General features: G+C 40.5%; 1 protein-coding gene across 1 annotated transcript in view; it reads left to right on the top strand.

Annotated features, from left to right (window-relative positions):
* LOC140139258 (centrin-1-like) overlaps window positions 1–18637 on the top strand; it is a 32097-nt gene extending 13460 nt beyond the window's left edge. Inside the window, exons 2-6 of the mRNA XM_072161039.1 lie at window positions 13920–14002; window positions 14600–14624; window positions 14875–14959; window positions 16328–16349; window positions 17470–18637. Of these exons, the coding sequence (XP_072017140.1) occupies window positions 13920–14002; window positions 14600–14624; window positions 14875–14959; window positions 16328–16349; window positions 17470–17642 (388 nt within the window). The 3' untranslated portion in view covers window positions 17643–18637. The remainder of the gene's footprint in view (window positions 1–13919; window positions 14003–14599; window positions 14625–14874; window positions 14960–16327; window positions 16350–17469) is intronic.
* Window positions 18638–20905: the final 2268 nt, after the last annotated feature.

Below are 20905 nucleotides of genomic sequence, written 5' to 3'. Positions count from 1 at the left end.
CATTTGGGCCCCTGGGGCCCATAATATATAACATATGGGGCTCTTGTATAGTTGTAAATATAGAGCACCCCTAGGGCTATCAGTGTACCAACTCAGGGCCCTGAGGCTGCTTCATGTGATGAGAAATGGCGTGCTTTGTATTTTCACATTTGGGCCCCTGGGGCCCGTGACCTTTGACCTCTGGGGCCAAGATGGGCAAAAGGCTCTTCTGCGGGGTAGGGCCAATGAGTGTACCACATATGGGCCCTGGGGCCTTTGTAGTTTTAGCGCTAGCCTTGACAGAATGATGTGTTTGATAGAAGAAGGAGAAGGAGAACTAGAAGGCTATATATTTGTACACAAATACGGCTATACCCGCATGTTATCGGTGTACCCAAACTTACAGTCCTTATTTGCTGAGGACTTAAAATAAAGAAATTGTAAAAAGTCGCCCAATTGGGCAGAAAATGTGTAAAAAGTGAAAGTCCAAGTCACAAGCTTTAATTGAATGTTTGTTTTAACATTTGGGCCCTGGGGCCCATAATATTTGACTTATGAGGCCCATGTATATAATTATGTTGAAGTATAATTCTCTAGTGCTATCAGTAGACTCAAGCTGGCCACTGTAGCTACTTTATTTACTGAGTAACGGCCGGCCTTATGTTTTAGCGTTTGGGGCCCTGGGGCCAATATTATGTGATATATGGGGCTCATATGTACATATAACAATGTATTTCTCAGGTGCAATCTGTGTACAAACTCTGAGCCATAAAGCTGCTTTATATGATGAGAAACGGCCGGCCCTTTGTTTTAACATTTGGGGCCCTGGGGCCCAATATATATGACTTATGGGGCTCATGTACATATGTTGAAGTATGATTCTCAAGTGCTATCAGTAGACTCAAGCTGGGCATTGTAGCTGCTTTATTTACTGAGTAACAGCCGGCCCCATGTTTTAGCATTTGGGGCCCTGGGGCCCATATTATGTGACATATGGGGGTTATATATACATATGACAATATAATATTAAAGACCTATCTGTGAACCAGATCTGAACCCTGTAGCTTCTATATTTGCTGAGAAACGGCCGGCCCTTTGTTTTAACATTTGGGCCCTGGGGCCCCAGCCTTGTACATCTGGGGCCAAAATGGGCAAAAGGCACATCTACAACTTAGGGCCCATACATATGCCACATATGAGCCCTAGTGATCTTGTACTTTTAGAGCTAGGCTTGTCAATCTGTTGCACCATATTTTAACATTTGGGCCCCTGGGGCCCATAATATATAACATATGGGGCTCTTGTATATTTGTAAATATAGAGTACCCCTAGGGCTATCAGTGTACTACCAACTCAGAGCCCTGAGGCTGCTTCATTTGATGAGAAACGGCGTGTTTTGTATTTTCACATTTGGGCCCCTGGGGCCCGTGACCTTTGACCTCTGGGGCCAAGATGTGCAAAAGGCACTTCTACGGGGTAGGGCCCATAAGTGTACCACATATGGACCCCAGGGCCTTTGTAGTTTTAGCGCTAGCCTTGACAGAATGATGTGTTTGATGGGAGAAGGAGGAGAAGGAGGAGAAGGAGGAGAAGGAGATGGAGAAGAAACCACAGAATGGGAAGATACCCGTCCATGCTTCGCATGCGGGTATAAGGAGAACTAGAAGGCTATATATTTGTACACAAATACGGCTATACCCGCATGTTATCGGTGTACCCAAACTTACAGTCCTTATTTGCTGAGGACTTACAATAAAGAAATTGTAAAAAGTCGCCCAATTGGGCAGAAAATGTGTAAAAAGTGAAAGTCCAAGTCACAAGCTTTAATTGAATGTTTGTTTTAACATTTGGGCCCTGGGGCCCATAATATTTGACTTATGAGGCCCATGTATATAATTATGTTGAAGTATAATTCTCTAGTGCTATCAGTAGACTCAAGCTGGCCACTGTAGCTACTTTATTTACTGAGTAACGGCCGGCCTTATGTTTTAGCGTTTGGGGCCCTGGGGCCAATATTATGTGATATATGGGGCTCATATGTACATATAACAATGTATTTCTCAGGTGCAATCTGTGTACAAACTCTGAGCCATAAAGCTGCTTTATATGATGAGAAACGGCCGGCCCTTTGTTTTAACATTTGGGGGCCCTGGGGCCCAATATATATGACTTATGGGGCTCATGTACATATGTTGAAGTATGATTCTTAAGTGCTATCAGTAGACTCAAGCTGGGCATTGTAGCTGCTTTATTTACTGAGTAACAGCCGGCCCCATGTTTTAGCATTTGGGGCCCTGGGGCCCATATTATGTGACATTTGGGGGTTATATATACATATGACAATATAATATTAAAGACCTATCTGTGTACCAAATCTGAACCCTGTAGCTACTTTATTTGCTGAGAAACGGCCGGCCCTTTGTTTTAACATTTGGGTTCTGGGGCCCCAGCCTTGTACATCTGGGGCCAAAATGGGCAAAAGGCACATCTACAACTTAGGGCCCATACATATGCCACATATGAGCCCTAGTGATCTTGTACTTTTAGAGCTAGGCTTGTCAATCTGTTGCACCATATTTTAACATTTGGGCCCCTGGGGCCCATAATATATAATATATGGGGCTCTTGTATATTTGTAAATATAGAGTACCCCTAGGGCTATCAGTGTACCAACTCAGAGCCCTGAGGCTGCTTCATTTGATGAGAAACGGCGTGTTTTGTATTTTCACATTTGGGCCCCTGGGGCCCGTGACCTTTGACCTCTGGGGCCAAGATGTGCAAAAGGCACTGCTACGGGGTAGGGCCCATAAGTGTACCACATATGGACCCCAGGGCCTTTGTAGTTTTAGCGCTAGCCTTGACAGAATGATGTGTTTGATGGGAGAAGGAGGAGAAGGAGGAGAAGGAGGAGAAGGAGATGGAGAAGAAACCACAGAATGGGAAGATACCCGTCCATGCTTCGCATGCGGGTATAACTAGAAGGCTATATATTTGTACACAAATACGGCTATACCCGCATGTTATCGGTGTACCCAAACTTACAGTCCTTATTTGCTGAGGACTTAAAATAAAGAAATTGCAAAAAGTCGTCCAATTGGGCAGAAAATGTGTAAAAAGTGAAAGTCCAAGTCACAAGCTTTAATTAAAAGTAGGCCTAGGTTGCACTGTCGTAGCACTTAAAATAAAGAAATTGTAAAAAGTCCCCTCCCAGGAGAGTCGTGCTTACTCTCAGATACGTTGCTGTTGTCAGTCTCTCTTACTCACAGTGAGGCCATGCAATATGATTAGGGGGAAACTATTCCAGAGGGAGTATGTAAATTAAATGGAACAGCCATTTCAGAGGGAGTATGTAAGTTAAACGGAACAGCCTTTGGGGGACATTTCAGAGGGAGTATGTAAATTAAATGGAACAGCCAATGGGTATGTAATTTAACTGGAACAGCCTTAACGCTTCACGCTGGTATTTCTAATTATGATATACATGTAATACGATCTGTCTGTTTAGTCCTACGTGTGTGGGGTGGATGGGTGTGTGGGTGTTAGTAACAATATAATTCTCAGGTGCTATCTGTGTACAAATTCTGAGCCCGGAAGTTGCTTTCTTTGATGAGAAACGGCCCGCCCTTTGTTTTAACATTTGGGGCCCTGGGGCCCATAATATTTGACTTATGAGGCCCATGTACATAATTATGTTGAAGTATAATTCTCAAGAGCTATAAGTAGACTCAAGCTGGGCACTGTAGCTGCTTTATTTACTGAGTAACGGCCGGCCCTATGTTTTAGCGTTTGGGCCCTGGGCCCATATTATGTGACATATGGGGCTCATATGTACATATAACTATATAATTCTCAGGTGCAACCTGTGTACAAACTCTGAGCCCTGAAGCTGCTTTATTTGATGAGAAACGGCCGGCCCTTTGTTTTAACATTTGGGGCCCTAGGGCCCATAATATTTGACTTATGGGGCTCATGTACATATGTTAAAGTATAATTCTCAAGTACTATCAGAAAACTCAAGGTGGGCATTGTAGCTGCTTTATTTACTGAGTAACGGCCGGCCCTATGTTTTAGCTTTTGGGGCCCTGGGGCCCATATTATGTGACATATGGGGGTTATATATACATATGACAATATAATACTAAAGACCTATCTGTGTACCAAATCTGAATCCTATAGCTGCTTTATTTGCTGAGAAACGGCCGGCCCTTTGTTTTAACATTGAGGCCCCTGTGGCCCCTAGCCTTGTACATATGGGACCAAAATGGGCAAAAGGCACATCTGCAACTTAGGGCCCATACATATGCCACATGTGAGCCCTAGTCATCTTATACTTATAGAGCTAGGCTTGTCAATCTGTTGCACCATATTTTAACATTTGGGCCCCTGGGGCCCATAATGTATAACATATGGGGCTCTTGTATATTTGTAAATATAGAGTACCCCTAGGGCTATCAGTGTACCAACTCAGGGCCCTGAGGCTGCTTCATTTGATGAGAAACGGCGTGCTTTGTATTTTTCACATTTGGGCCCCTGGGGCCCGTGACCTTGACCTCTGGGGCCAAGATGGGCAAAAGGCACTTCTACGGGGTAGGGCCCATAAGTGTACCACATATGGAACCTGGGGCCCTTGTAGTTTTAGCGCTAGCCTTGACAGAATGTTGTGTTTGATGGGAGAAGGAGGAGGAGGAGGAGGAGGAGAAGAAACCATAGGATGGCAATATACCCGTCCATGCTTCGCATGCGGGTATAACTAGAAGGCTATATATTTGTACACAAATACGGCTATACCCGCATGTTATCGGTGTACCCAAACTTACAGTCCTTATTTGCTGAGGACTTATTATAAAGAAATTGTAAAAAGTCTCCTAATTGGGTGGAAAATGTGTAAAAAGTGAAAATCCAAGTCACAAGCTTTAATTTAATGCAGGTTGCACTCTCGTAGCACTTAAAATAAAGAAATTGTAAAATGTCCCTCCCAGGGGAGTCGTCTCTCCATAGATTGCTGTTGTCAGTCTCTCTTATTCACAGTGAGGCTATGCAATATGATTTAGGGGAAAACTATTCCAGAGGGAGTATGTAAATTAAATGGAACAGCCATTTCAGAGGGAGTATGTAAATTAAATGGAACAGCCAATGGGTATGTAATTTAACTGGAACAGCCTTAACGCTTCACGCTGGTATTTCCAATTATGATATAATACGATCTGTCTGTTTAGTCCAATGTGTGTGGGGTGGATGGGTGTGTGGGTGTTAGTAACAATATAATTCTCAGGTGCTATCTGTGCTTTCTTTGATGAGAAACGGCCCGCCCTTTGTTTTAACATTTGGGGCCCTGGGGCCCATAATATTTGACTTATGAGGCCCATGTACATAATTATGTTGAAGTATAATTATCTAGTGCTATCAGTAGACTCAAGCTGGCCACTGTAGCTACTTTATTTACTGAGTAACGACCGGCCCTATGTTTTAGCGTTTGGGGCCCTGGGGCCAATATTATGTGATATATGGGGCTCATATGTACATATAACAATGTAATTCTCATGTGCAATCTGTGTACAAACTCTGAGCCATAAAGCTGCTTTATATGATGAGAAACGGCCGGCACTTTGTTTTAACATTTGAGGCCCTGGGGCCAAATATATATGACTTATGGGGCTCATGTACATAATGTTAAAGTATGATTCTCAAGTGCTATCAGTTGACTCAAGCTGGGCATTGTAGCTGCTTTATTTACTGAGTAACGGCCGGCCCTATGTTTTAGCGTTTGGGGCCCTGGGGCCCATATTATGTGATATATGGGGCTCATATGCACATATAACAATGTAATTATCAGTTGCAATCTGTGTACAAACTCTGAGCCATAAAGTTGCTTTATATGATGAGAAACGGCCGGCCCTTTGTTTTAACATTTGGGGCCCTGGGCCCAATATATATGACCTATGGGGCTCATATACATATATTAAAGTATGATTCTCAAGTGCTATCAGTAGACTCAAGCTGGGCATTGTAGCTGCTTTATTTACTGAGTAACGGCTGGCCCTATGTTTTAGCGTTTGGGGCCCTGGGCCCATATTATGTGACATATGGGGGTTATATATACATATGACAATATAATACTATAAGACCTATCTGTGTACCAAATCTGAACCCTGTAGCTACTTTATTTGCTGAGAAACGGCCGGCCCTTTGTTTTAACATTAGGGCCCCTGGGGCCCCCAGCCTTGTACATCTGGGGCCAAAATGGGCAAAAGGCACATCTACAACTTAGGGCCCATACATATGCCACATATGAGCCCTAGTGATCTTGTAGTTTTAGAGCTAGGCTTGTCAATCTGTTGCACCATATTTTAACATTTGGGCCCCTGGGGCCCATAATATATAACATATGGGGCTCTTGTATATTTGTAAATATAGAGTACCCCTAGGGCTATCAGTGTACCAACTCAGGGCCCTGAGACTGCTTCATTTGATGAGAAATGGCGTGCTTTGTATTTTCACATTTGGGCCCCTGGGGCCCGTGACCTTTGGCCTCTGGGGCCAAGATGGGCAAAAGGCACTTCTACGGGGTAGGGCCAATAAGTGTACCACATATGGGCTCCAGGGCCTTTGTAGTTTTAGCGCTAGCCTTGACAGAATGATGTGTTTGATGGAGAAGGAGGAGGAGAAGGAGGAGGAGGAGAAGAAGGAGAACTAGAAGGCTATATATTTGTACACAAATACGGCTATACCCGCATGTTATCGGTGTATCCAAACTTACAGTCCTTATTTGCTGCACTCTCGTGCAAATAAAGAACTTATAAAAAGTCCCCCCCCCAGGGGAGTTGTCTCTCCATAGATTGCCGTTGTCAGTCTCTCTTATTCACAGTGAGGCTATACAATATGATTAGGGGAAAACTATTCCAGAGGGAGTATGTAAATTAAATGGAACAGCCATTTCAGAGGGAGTATGTAAATTAAACGGAACAGCCTATTTTGGGACCATTTCAGAGGGATTATGTAAATTAAATGGAACAGCCAATGGGTATGTAATTTAACTGGAACAGCCTTAAGGCTTCACGCTGGTATTTCCAATTATTATATTAATGATTATAATACGGATATGTCTGTTTAGTCCTACATGTGTGGGGAGGGGGGTATTGGGGTGTTAGTAACAATATAATTCTCAGGTGCTACTGTGTACAAATTCTAAGCCCGGAAGCTGCTTTATTTGATGAGAAACGGCCGGCCCTTTGTTTTAACATTTGGGGCCCTGGGGCCCATAATATTTGACTTATGAGGTCCATGGACATATGTTGAAGTTTAATTCTCTAGTGCTATCAGTAGACTCAAGCTTGGCACTGTAGCTGCTTTATTTACTGAGTAACGGCCGGCCCTATGTTTTAGCGTTTGGGGCCCTGGGGCCCATATAATGTAATATATGGGGCTCACATGTACATATAACAATGTAATTTTAAGATGCAATATGTGTACTAACTCTGAGCCCTAAAGCTGCTTTATTTACAGAGTAACGGCCGGCCCTATGTTTTAGCGTGTGGGGCCCAGGGGCCCATATTATGTGACATATGGAGTTCATATATATACATATGACAATATAATACTAAAGACCTATCTGTGTACCAAATCTGAGCCCTGTAGCTACTTTATTTGCTGAGAAACGGCCGGCCCTTTGTTTTAACCTTTGGGCCCCTGGGGCCTCTAGCCTTGTACATCTGGGGCCAAAATGGGCAAAAGGCACATCTACAATTTAGGGCTTATACATGTGCAACATATGAGCCCTAGTGCCCTTGTAGCTTTAGAGCTAGGCTTGTCAATCTGTTGCCCCTTATTTTTAACATTTGGGCCCCTGGGGCCCATAATATATAACATATGGGGCTCATGTATACTTGTATTTATAGAGTACCCCTGGGGCTATCAGTGTACCAACTTATGGCCCTGAGGCTGCTTCATCTGATGAGAAACGGCATGGTTTGTGTTTTTACATTTTGGCCCCTGGGGCCCGTGACCTTTGACCTCTGGGGCTGAGACGGGCAAAAGGCACATCTACGGGGTAGGGCCCATAAGTGTACCACATATGGGCCCTGGGGCCCTTGTAGTTTTAGCGCTAGCCTTGACAGAATGATGTGTTTGATAGGAGAAGAAGGAGGAGGAGGAGGAGGAGGAGGAGAAGAAACCACAGGATGGGAAGATACCCTGCATGCGCTGCATGCGGGTATAAGAAACCACAGGATAACAATATACCCGTCCATGCTTCGCATGCGGGTATAACTAGAAGGCTATATATTTGTACACAAATACGGCTATACCCGCATGTTATCGGTGTACCCAAACTTACAGTCCTTATTTGCTGAGGACTTAAAATAAAGAAATTGTAAAAAGTCGCCCAATTGGCAGAAAATGTGTAAAAAGTGAAAGTCAAAGTCACAAGCTTTAATTGAATATAGGTTGCACTGTCGGAGCACTTAAAATAAAGAAATTGTAAAAGTCCCCTCCCAGGGAGTTGTCTCTCTTACTCTCTATAGGTTGCTGTTGTCAGTATCTCTTACTCACAGTGAGGCTATGCAATATGATTAGGGGAAACTATTCAAGAGGGAGTATGTAAATTAAATGGAACAGCCATTTCAGAGGGAGTATGTAAATTATACGGAACAGCCTTTTTTGAGGCCATTTCAGAGGGAGTATGTAAATTAAATGGAACAGCCAATGGGTATGTAATTTAACTGGAACAGCCTTAACGCTTCACGCTGGTATTTCCAATTATGATATAATACGATCTGTCTGTTTAGTCCTACGTGTGTGGGGTGGATGAGTGTGTGGGTGTTAGTAACAGTATAATTCTGTGTACATATTCTGAGCCCGGAAGCTGCTTTCTTTGATGAGAAACGGCCCGCCCTTTATTTTAACATTTGGGGCCATGGGGCCCATAATATTTGACTTATGAGGCCCATGTACATAATTATGTTGAAGTATAATTCTCTAGTGCTATCAGTAGACTCAAGCTGGCCACTGTAGCTACTTTATTTACTGAGTAACGGCCGGCCCTATGTTTTAGCGTTTGGGGCCCTGGGGCCAATATTATGTGATATATGGGGCTCATATGTACATATAACAATGTAATTCTCAGGTGCAATCTGTGTACAAACTCCGAGCCATGAAGCTGCTTTTATATGATGAGAAACGGCCGGCCCTTTGTTTTAACATTTGGGGCCCTGGGGCCCAATATATATGACTAATGGGGCTCATGTACATATGTTGAAGTATGATTCTCAAGTGCTATCAGTAGACTCAAGCTGGGCATTGTAGCTGCTTTATTTACTGAGTAACGGCCGGCCCTATGTTTTAGGGTTTGGGGCCCTGAGGCCCATATTGTGTGACACATGGGGCTCATATACACATATAACAATATAATGCTAAAGACCGTTTAGTGTACCAAATCTGAACCCTGTAGCTGCTTTATTTACTGAGTAACGGCCGGCCCTATGATTTAGCGTTTGGGGCCCTGGGGCCCATATAATGTGATATATAGGGCTCACATGTACATATAACAATATATTTTTCAAGTGCAATCTGTGTACAAACTCTGAGCCCTAAAGCTGCTTTATTTGATGAGAAACGGCCGGCCCTTTGATTTTAACATTCGGGGCCCTGGGCCCATAATATTTGACTTATGAGGCTCATGTACATATGTTGAAGTATAATTCTCTAGTTCTATCAGTATACTGAAGCTGGGCATTGTAGCTGCTTTATTTACTGAGTAACGGCCGGCCCTATGTTTTAGCGTTTGGGGCCCTGGGGCCCATTTTGTGTGACACATGGGGCTCATATATACATATAACAATACAATGCTGCAGACCTATTAGTGTACCAAATCTGAACCCTGTAGCTACTTTATTTGCTGAGAAACGACCGGCCCTTTGTTTTAACATTTGGGCCTCTGGGGCCCCTAGCCTTGAACCTCTAGGGCTAAAATGGGCAAAAGGCACATCTACAATTTAGGCCTCATACATGTGCCACATATGAGCCCTAGTGCCCTTGTAGCATTAGAGCTAGCCTTGTCAATATGTTGCCCCTTGTTTTTAACATTTGGGGCCCTGGGGCCCATAATATATAACATATGGGGCTCATGTATACTTGTATTTATAGAGTACCCCTGGGGCTATCAGTGTACCAACTCAGAGCCCTGAGGCTGCTTCATCTGATGAGAAACGGCATGGTTTGTGTTTTTACATTTGAGCCCCTGGGGCCCGTGACCTTTGACCTCTGGGGCCGAGATGGGCAAAAGGCACATCTGCGGGGTAGGGCCCATGAGTGTACCACATATGGGCCCTGGGGCCCTTGTAGTTTTAGCGCTAGCCTTGACAGAATAATGTGTTTGATGGAGGAGGAGGAGAAGGAGGAGGAGAAGATGAAACCCAAGGATGGGAAGATACCCTGCATGCTCTGCATACGGGTATAACTAGAAGGCTATATATTTGTACACAAATACGGCTATACCCGCATGTTATCGGTGTACCCAAACTTACAGTCCTTATTTGCTGCACTCTCGTGCAAATAAAGAACTTGTAAAAAGTCCCCTCCCAGGGGAGTTATCTCTCCATAGATTGTCGTTGTCAGTCTCTCTTATTCACAGTGAGGCTATACAATATGATTAGGGGAAAACTATTCCAGAGGGAGTATGTAAATTAAATGGAACAGCCATTTCAGAGGGAGTATGTAAATTAAACGGAACAGCCTATTTTGGGACCATTTCAGAGGGAGTATGTAAATTAAAAGGAACAGCCAATGGGTATGTAATTTAACTGGAACAGCCTTAAGGCTTCACGCTGGTATTTCCAATTATTATATTAATAGTCCTACGTACGTGGGGAGGGGGTGTTGGGGTGTTAGTAACAATATAATTCTCAGGTGCTACTGTGTACAAATTCTGAGCCCGGAAGCTGCTTTATTTGATGAGAAACGGCCGGCCCTTTGTTTTAACATTTGGGGCCCTGGGGCCCATAATATTTGACTTATGACGTCCATGGACATATGTTGAAGTTTAATTCTCTAGTGCTATCAGTAGACTCAAGCTGGGCACTGTAGCTGCTTTACTTACTGAGTAACGGCCGGCCCTATGTTTTAGCGTTTGGGGCCCTGGGGCCCATATAATGTAATATATGGGGCTCACATGTACATATAACAATGTGATTTTAAGATGCAATATGTGTACTAACTCTGAGCCCTAAAGCTGCTTTATTTACAGAGTAACGGCTGGCCCTATGTTTTAGCGTTTGGGGCCCAGGGGCCCATATTATGTGACATATGGGGTTCATATATACATATGACAATATAATACTGAAGACCTATCTGTGTACCAAATCTGAGCCCTGTAGCTACTTTATTTGCTGAGAAACGGCCGGCCCTTTGTTTTAACCTTTGGGCCCCTGGGGCCTCTAGCCTTGTACATCTGGGGCCAAAATGGGCAAAAGGCACATCTACAATTTAGGGCTTATACATGTGCAACATATGAGCCCTAGTGCCCTTGTAGCTTTAGAGCTAGGCTTGTCAATCTGTTGCCCCTTACTTTAACATTTGGGGCCCTGGGGCCCATAATATATGACATATGGGGCTCATGTAAACTTGTATATATAGAGTGCCCCTGGGGCTATCAGTGTACCAATTCAGGGCCCTGAGGCTGCTTCATTTGATGAGAAACGGCATGCTTTGTATTTTTACATTTGGGCCCCTAAGGCCCGTGACCTTTGACCTCTGGGGCCAAGATGGTCAAAAGGCACTTCTACGGGGTAGTGCCAATAAGTGTACCACATATGGGCCCTGGGGCCTTTGTAGTTTTAGCGCTAGCCTTGACAGAATGATGTGTTTGATAGGAAAAGAAGAAGAACTAGAAGGCTATATATGTGTACACAAAGACGGCTATACCCGCATGTTATCGGTGTACCCAAACTTACAGTCCTTATTTGCTGATGACTTAAAACAAAGAAATTGTAAAAAGTCGCCTAATTGGGCAGAAAATGTGTAAAATGTGGAAGTCCAAGTCACAAGCTTTAATTGAATGTAGGTTGCACTGAAAACTATTCCAGAGGGAGTATGTCAATTAAATGGAACAGCCATTTCAGAAGGAGTATGTAACTTAAACGGAACAGCCTATTTTGGGGCCATTTCAGAGGGGGTAAATTAAATGGAACAGCCTTAACGCTTCACGCTGGTATTTCCAATTATTATATTATCATACGGATCTGTCTGTTTAGTCCTATGTGTGTGGGGTGGGGGGTGTGGGTGTTAGTAACAATATAATTCTCAGGTGCTATCTGTGTACAAATTCTGAGCCCGGAAGCTGCTTTATTTGATGAGAAACGGCCGGCCCTTTGTTTTAACATTTGGGGCCCTGGGGCCCATAATATTTGACTTATGGGGCTCATGTACATATCTTGAAATATAATTCTCAAGTGCTATCAGTAGACTCAAGCTGGGCATTGTAGCTGCTTTATTTACTGAGTAACGGCCGGCCCTATTTTTTAGCAATTGGGGCCCTGGGGCCCATATAATGTGACATATGGGGGTCATATATACATATGACAATATAATACTGAAGACATATCTGTGTACCAAATCTGAACCCTGTAGCTACTTTATTTGCTGAGAAACAGCCGGCCCTTTGTTTTAACATTTAGGCCCATGGGGCCCCTAGCCTTGTACATCTGGGACCAAAACGGGCAAAAGGCACATCTACAACTTAGGGCCCATACATATGCCACATATGAGCCCTAGTGATCTTGTACTTTTAGAGCTAGGCTTGTCAATCTGTTGCGCCATATGTTAACATTTGGGCCCCTGGGGCCCATAATATATAACATATGGGGCCCTTGTATATTTGTAAATATAGAGTACCCCTAGGGCTATCAGTGTACCAACTCGGGGCCCTGAGGCTGCTTCATTTGATGAGAAACAGCGTGATTTGTATTTTCACATTTGGGCCCCTGGGGCCCGTGACATTTGACCTCTGGGGCCAAGATGGGCAAAAGGCACTTCTACGGGGTAGGGCCCATAAGTGTACCACATATGGGCCCCAGGGCCTTTGTAGTTTTAGCGCTAGCCTTGACAGAATGATGTGTTTGATGAAGGAGAAGGAGGAGAAGGAGATGAAACCACAGGATGGCAATATACCCGTCCATGCTTCGCATGCGGGTATAAGGAGATGAAACCACAGGATGGCAATATACCCGTCCATGCTTCGCATGCGGGTATAAAAATGCCTAACAGTAGCATGATCGACGGGTATTAAATACAATAAACTTAAAGGGGCATTTCGTGATCAACAGCCTCATCCCCCCACTTTTCCCAAAACAAGTTGAGATTTTTACACCACTGGATACCTCTGGCTACATAATGTTTATGTACCAAATATTTCTTGCAGATTAATTCGTTTAGCAAAAATATCGCCAAATTTGAATTTCGTTCTGGTGCACCAGAACGAAATTACAACACATTGTCTATGGAGCAGTGTAATACACATAATCATGCATAACTCGCAAACGCAAAATCAGAATCAACTGAAATTTTGGAAATAAGCTTTTTTTGTGGATATCTACTGAAAAATATCATAAAAAGAGGATGCTAGGATCACGAAATACTCCTTTAATTGCCATTCCCAATGATTATGTACAATTTTCACTACATGTGGCTATTTTGAGGGAAAATACTTCATTTTGGAACACCAAAAAATCGACACTATGGAGAACCATGGTCTCAATTCGAATCAGAGAAGACGAGAAATATCTGACACTAACATTTACGACGCATTATGTCCTTTAACCATCGTAATTCTAACATGAAAATCAATGGAAAAGATATGATGCGTCGTAAGTAGGCCTATTAGGCCTACTAGTATTTAGTAAATGCATCCGGTGTGATTTAATGTTTGATTAATTTCTTTTGTTTCAAAGGTGTATAGATGTTGTGAATGTTCGCCGTGCATTGAGGGTACTCGGGTTCAAGATATCTATGAAAACAGTAACTAGAATGGTTGGTAAGTAACAGCTATAATAAATTTGTATCTACAATTTTTGTAAAAACAATAAAGCAAACAAACAAATGAATACTGTAACGTTAATTATCTGTCGGGGTTAGGGTTGAGAAATAAGGGTTTTTTAGGGTTACATGATGGTTAGGGTAGCGACCACTATTCGAAATTGTATACCCTAACCCATATAGGTCTGTGGCTGATTCGTAAAAATAAATCCACATAAAATTTCTATAGGTGCTCTGCCAAAGAGAATATAGTACGAAGGTTTTACAATCCAACGTGGAATGCGTCCCATCCACTCGACTAAAAATCAGTTGAATGTAAGCTTGAGATGCTTTTAAGAATGTTTAAAAACATTCAAAACTTACATTCATATAATTACTGAAATGTATTCACCAATTCAAATTATTCAAATGATATAAAACATATTTTTACCGATGTTTTTATTAGAAAAAACTTGGAAAAAGGTTTATTTGACCATTTTCCGAGATAAATGTGCGTCGCAAAACGAACGCGGCCGGCAGCTAGCAGATATACATTAATTGTTGTTGGCTTATGACGACAATTAAAAAAACCCTTCTTTTTATGGTTTGTTTTCAGAGGACCTTGATGATGAGCGAAATGGGTATGTATAGCTTGAAATGATCAAGGGCTCTGGTGTTGAAGAACTGCATGTGTCTGACTGCATTATTGGTATATTATCTGCAGTAAACATAACAAGAAAAGTTGGTAAAATACCAAGGGGAATATAACGGGACCACTACCACAAATCTTTTTCATTAAATTACCCTGTTTCTTCACACTTCAAGCTATTACATTGTTGATGTTATTTTCAAAGTTGTTATTCAAGATTTTTCTTTTCTTTTAAATTTCAGGATGATCGTAACATTTAGTGATTTTTTGGAAATCGTTTCTCTGAGACAAGGCGACTCCAGAGATCCATACGAAGAACTCATCCAGGTAAATTGGTTTCAAGCGATCACCATATGTATCAAGTGACCCACACTGCCACGCATGTCGCATTTTACAGCCTATCTCAAAAAAAATTGTGCAAGTGAAAAGCGCCCTCTGTGGCAATTAGAAAATACCGTTGTGACTTAATGCTTACATCAACGTCAAGGGCATAGTCTTAGCTCTCAAATGCCGTTTATTCTGTTCAATTTGCTTGTTTTAATCTCGAGATATGCTTACTTAACAACGAAATGGTAAAATCACAATTGTGCCACTTTTACTAGGGAAGAGGGTTGTACATGTAAATCAATGATAGCATCAAGTTTATCAAGAGTTCCTTCGTAAAATCAAAATAATGCATCAATTACACAACAATACAAAATTGCTTTTAATGTTTTATCATGATAAAGGTATAATGATTTTCTTTTTCCACTTACGACAAATTAAACGATAAATAAATATTTCACATTCTGCTGTAAAATTAAATACATGTGCATGCATGTCAATGATTTTTACCATGGTAAATACTGTTCTCTTTGTCATTCAAGACATGTTAAAAGACAAACAAATATTGCACACTTATAGGTTAATGAACTTTGACAAGTTCATGAAATTTGACAAATCAATGCAATTAGACAAAATAATGCACGCACACTGGTGTTGATGCGTCTAATGCACGAGCCCCGAAGGGGGAGTGCATTAGACTATAGAGAGTTCCCGTGTTTTCAAGCGGAACGGACTACAATAGTGTTTATAACGTGATTCGCACCGCCGTATTCCTCATTCCTTTGATTTGGTCAATGACCCTATTGGTGCTACATTCTACAAAATAACATTTGCTAATTATTGCGCGAGTGTTGGTATTCTGAAAATTGTAAACGGAGTTTAGGTTTCCCTCCAAGATGGCGGGTAACCCAAAACACGGGAACTCTCTATTACTTCCATGATTAGACGCATCAACTATCATTGATTTACATGTACAACCCTATTCCCTAGTAAAAGTGGCACAATTGTATATATATTGTGATTTTACCCTTTCGTTGTTAACTAAACATATCTCGAGATTAAAAAGAGCAAATTGAACAGAACAAACGGTATTTGAGAGCTAAGACTGTGTTCTTGAGGTTGATGTAAGCATCACGTCACAAGGGTGTTTTCTAATTGCCAAAGAGGGCGCTTTTCACTTGCACAGTTTTTTTTTTGAGACAGGCTGTATATTGTACTAAAACTAGTAAAAGGGTAGCACTTACCGTAAAGTCACGGATATAATATAAAAAATATAATGTAATATATATATAAATTTATTATAATTTATAAATTTATATTCCAGAGGTCTATACTTTGAATTTGTTATAAATTTATTTATTTATTTTTCAGGGTTTTAAAATGATGGATACTGGTAAGTCTGAAATTATTTGCTAAATCTACATTCTTTCAATTAACTAATCAATCAATCATCATGCAGTTATTGTTAACTACATGTATGCACACAACACAGGGGCAGTCACAATATAGGCAATTGAACCCTACTGGTAGCGCTGTGTTGTAGCTATATGGGATGAACTAGTTAGCGTCATATATCAAAAAGTATAAAAGCTATGATTTTAGTACTTGCTCTATGTTTCAATTACTTATTCTTTTCCAAATATATGAATTTTCAACCCGGTACAAGCTTTAATAACGGGGAACATACATTTTATGAAAAAGAAATCCTACCATCTATCCAAACTCGCCGTGTTATTCCAATGCACATTTTGCTTCACCGGGCAGCCATGGTTTGGTCGTATTTAGAAGATTGGTGTCATAAAACCGTAATAGGTACAAATTTAGTACTTTCTGTCAATCAAGTATGGCTTATTCTCTACATGTCAATCTTTAAATAATAAGCATAGTCCTTATAATAACGGTGGTCCGCCTTGATGACTAAATGACAGCAAACAGCTGCAAACCAGTGAAAAAATACCCCAAAACTCGGTCAGTGGAGCTCCGCTCGTACATGTCAATAGCGTCTTTATCGATTGGATTAGTCGTCCGTAGCGGACAATTCGGTCACTCATTGGATTAATATTATCATGTGGTAATAAATTTGCATTGGACAATAGATTACTATATAATGGTTTAGTACTGCATATATCGGTTTAATCTTCAATAAACGGGTTTGTGGCTGGAAAGGTCACGGTGAATTTGCCGTGGACGTAACTGCACTATGTTAATTGATCTCATCGATCCCTCACTCATTTGCCAAATCAACTAATCAAGCAATTAATCAATCAAACAATCAATTGCTTGTTGATCAATAAAGCACCAATAAATTGATTGATCAATGAAAATCAGTCGTTCGGTTGATCACTCACTCTTACAATAATCAATCAATCGGTTAATGAATTAATCAATCGATCAGTCAACCGATTTATCAATCAATATATCAATCAATTTGCTATAATCAAGCAATCAATCGATAAATCAATCAACCGATTTATCAATCAATATATCAATCAATTTTCCCCTATTACTTGTAGGAAACCGAGGCAAACTTTCTTACACAGACCTGAAGAGGGCGGCCCATCAAGCCGGCGTGAAGTTTACAGACAAGGATGTATGGGAGATGATAGAAGAAGCCGATTTGAATGGCGATAGGATGATAAATCAAGATGAATTTATTCAAATTATGCTACAAACTAATCTATTTTGAAACGAACCCAGGAGTATGACATTGAGGCTCAGCTAAAATATAACATATTTACATGTGTAGAGCAGGTGGTATGCGCCGTGCATTCTCTAAATTCAGTAAATTTCCATCGTCAACCGTGTAATTGAATGGGATTATTTTGAAATTTTAAAACGCTTGAAATATCACAAACAAATAGGCCTATGTTACTAAATAATATAAATACAAGCTAAAACCGTTGGGGTTCGATAATGAACCCCACAAAACTAACCCGAGTATATGGAAAATGCCATACGGCCGGGTGGTTTCACAAGTTGCCGGCTCTATCATGCCACTCGCCGCCTGGTGTAGAGTTCAAGAGTTAAAACTGAGAATTTTTATTTCAAAGAGTGGTAACATTTTTTTAGTTGAGAAAGACATTTCCTTGAGCAAAGATAAGGCCTAAAATTGTATTCATGTCAACAAGTGTGAACCTGTATCAAGTTACAAATCATTTAGGCCCTACTACGTGGACGTGTGATTGATTTGATTGCTGATGTCAGTTTTTGTGCTTTTTATTTCTTATGTACATTGAAATAATGTAAGTCGGTGTGTTTTTGTAGACATGCCTACTGATTGAATAGAGACCCACATGGCCTAGATGGGAGCATGTCCTTGTGATGCTTGCACTTGAGGCAAACAAAGCTGACGTACACATCTTACACGAGCTATCTTCAGAAGATAACAACATTCACATGATATGATAATATGTTAGCCTCAGTAGGCCTATTTATAACAACCTTCATGCAATCTTTTACACATATGAGCTATCTTCAGTAGATAGCAACATTCACATAATCTTATACGTGAGCTATCTTCAGTAGATAGCAACATTCACATAATCTTATACGCGAGCTATCCTCAGTAGATAGCAACATGCACATAATCTTATACGTGAGCTATCTTCAGTAGATAGCAACATTCACATAATCTTATACGCGAGCTATCTTCAGTAGATAGCAACATTCACATAATCTTATACGTGAGCTATCTTCAGTAGATAGCTAGCAACATTCACATAATCTTATACGCGAGCTATCTTCAGTAGATAGCAACATTCACATAATCTTATACGAGAGCTATCTTCAGTAGATAGCAACATTCACATAATCTTATACGTGAGCTATCTTTAGTAGATAGCAACATTCACATAATCTTATACGTGAGCTATCTTCAGTAGATAGCAACATTCACATAATCTTATACGTGAGCTATCTTCAGTAGATAGCAACATTCACATAATCTTATACGTGGGCTATCTTCAGTAGATAGCAACATTCACATAATCTTATACGTGAGCTATCTTCAGTAGATAGCAACATTCTCATAATCTTATACGTGAGCTATCTTCAGTAGATAGCAACATTCACATAATCTTATAGGCCTACGTGAGCTATCTTTAGTAGATAGCAACATTCACATAATCTTATACGTGAGCTATCTTCAGTAGATAGCAACATTCTCATAATCTTATACGTGAGCTATCTTTAGTAGATAGCAACATTCACATAATCTTATACGTGAGCTATCTTCAGTAGATAGCAACATTCACATACTCATACGTGAGCTATCTTTAGTAGATAGCAACATTCACATAATCTTATACGTGAGCTATCTTCAGTAGATAGCAACATTCTCATAATCTTATACGTGAGCTATCTTTAGTAGATAGCAACATTCACATAATCTTATACGTGAGCTATCTTCAGTAGATAGCAACATTCACATACTCATACGTGAGCTATCTTTAGTAGATAGCAACATTCACATAATCTTATGCGTGAGCTATCTTCAGTAGATAGCAACATTCACAATATCTGATATGTGCTATCTTCAGTATTAAAATAGCAAAATTCAGACTAATAGCCAAATTTATACTCCATCGCTGAGCGACGAGCGATTGGTATTTTGACCGATGAGGTAGCGCACTTTTCCTAAGTAACAAAAAGCGTTCCACCTCATTGGCTAAAAACCGATCGCCATCGCTCAGCAAGCAATATCAAAGGATCTTATAATGTTCTATGTTCAATATAGGCCTAGATACCGACATTTAAATGATCTGATGAGCTATCTTCAAATTATAGATAGCGACATTGTCATAGTTTGATATATTTTAATATAAGCATGATAAGTAGGCTCTATGTGTCAATAGCAAATGAGGCCCGATCTGATAAAAACCACTAAACGGATAAACATAGAATTATAGCCCCAATTATTTTATATCCACCACGCGCACTAAAACGGCATGCATCCCTCGTACACAATTATATCTACGAACGCGACAAATGTCGCCCCCGTAACTCGAGTAAAGCAGAACGCAAGAGCCTTTATCACCGCATAACATTCATAAGCAGCACTGGTTTAAAATCAAAAACTCGCTTTGTTTGGATATATTCTAGATCCTGGTTGGCTTATATTTCCGTGCCAAAAGAGACTCGGCATCAACTTGTTGTTTCAGAAAACGTAAACAAGGAGTAATTGCAGGTATAGTTAAATGATTTCTATAGCATATGGTATTACTGTCTGTGTCTTTAACTGTTAAAATTTTCTAATCATTTTTTTTTTTGTATTCTTGTGAAGCACATTGCTGATGACAGATTCATGTGAATGCCTTATTTTGTCTTAATGTATGTATGTATTTTAGCACATCTATCTATGACAATGACAAAGGTAATGTACCAAAATCTGAATTTTGATGAATTTTACAATCGTCCGGATGAGCAAATCACGGAACGGGCCTTTAAAACCTTTTCTTTTCAGAAATGGCAATACCCCAGCAAACACAAAAACGTTTTTATTAGGTTATATTTTGGATTTTTGGTTTTGGTACAAATGTTTTAATAACAATAACATTAGGTCTAAATATCGGGTTATATAAAAGTCAAGAAAACGTTTTGTATATGAAAACACACTATAAAATACTTTTAAAATGTTTTCAAAATGTTATTTTAAACTATTTGTTGTCAAATATTTTGTCAACACTTAAATAACATTATGTTAGAATATTTGCAGTAAGTTATCAAACAACGTTTTTGAATGTTATGAAAACGTTTTATGCCCTTATATACCCTTTATATAACCCGACATTAAACGTTTACTGACAACCTTTTCTAACCTTTTGCGAATGATGTCGAAATGTCTTGTGTTTGAAGCAAGTTGAAAGGCGATGAAATGCCTATAAAGATGATCGATCAGTAGTATAAGTAAAAATAAAACAACATTTAAAGGTAAAAAATGGGTTTGAGAAA

Source organism: Amphiura filiformis, chromosome 18, assembly GCF_039555335.1.
Source record: "Amphiura filiformis chromosome 18, Afil_fr2py, whole genome shotgun sequence".
NCBI lineage: Eukaryota > Metazoa > Echinodermata > Ophiuroidea > Amphilepidida > Amphiuridae > Amphiura > Amphiura filiformis.
The sequence above is the reverse complement of the archived record's forward strand: the minus strand, read 5'-3'. Positions and strand labels throughout refer to the sequence as shown.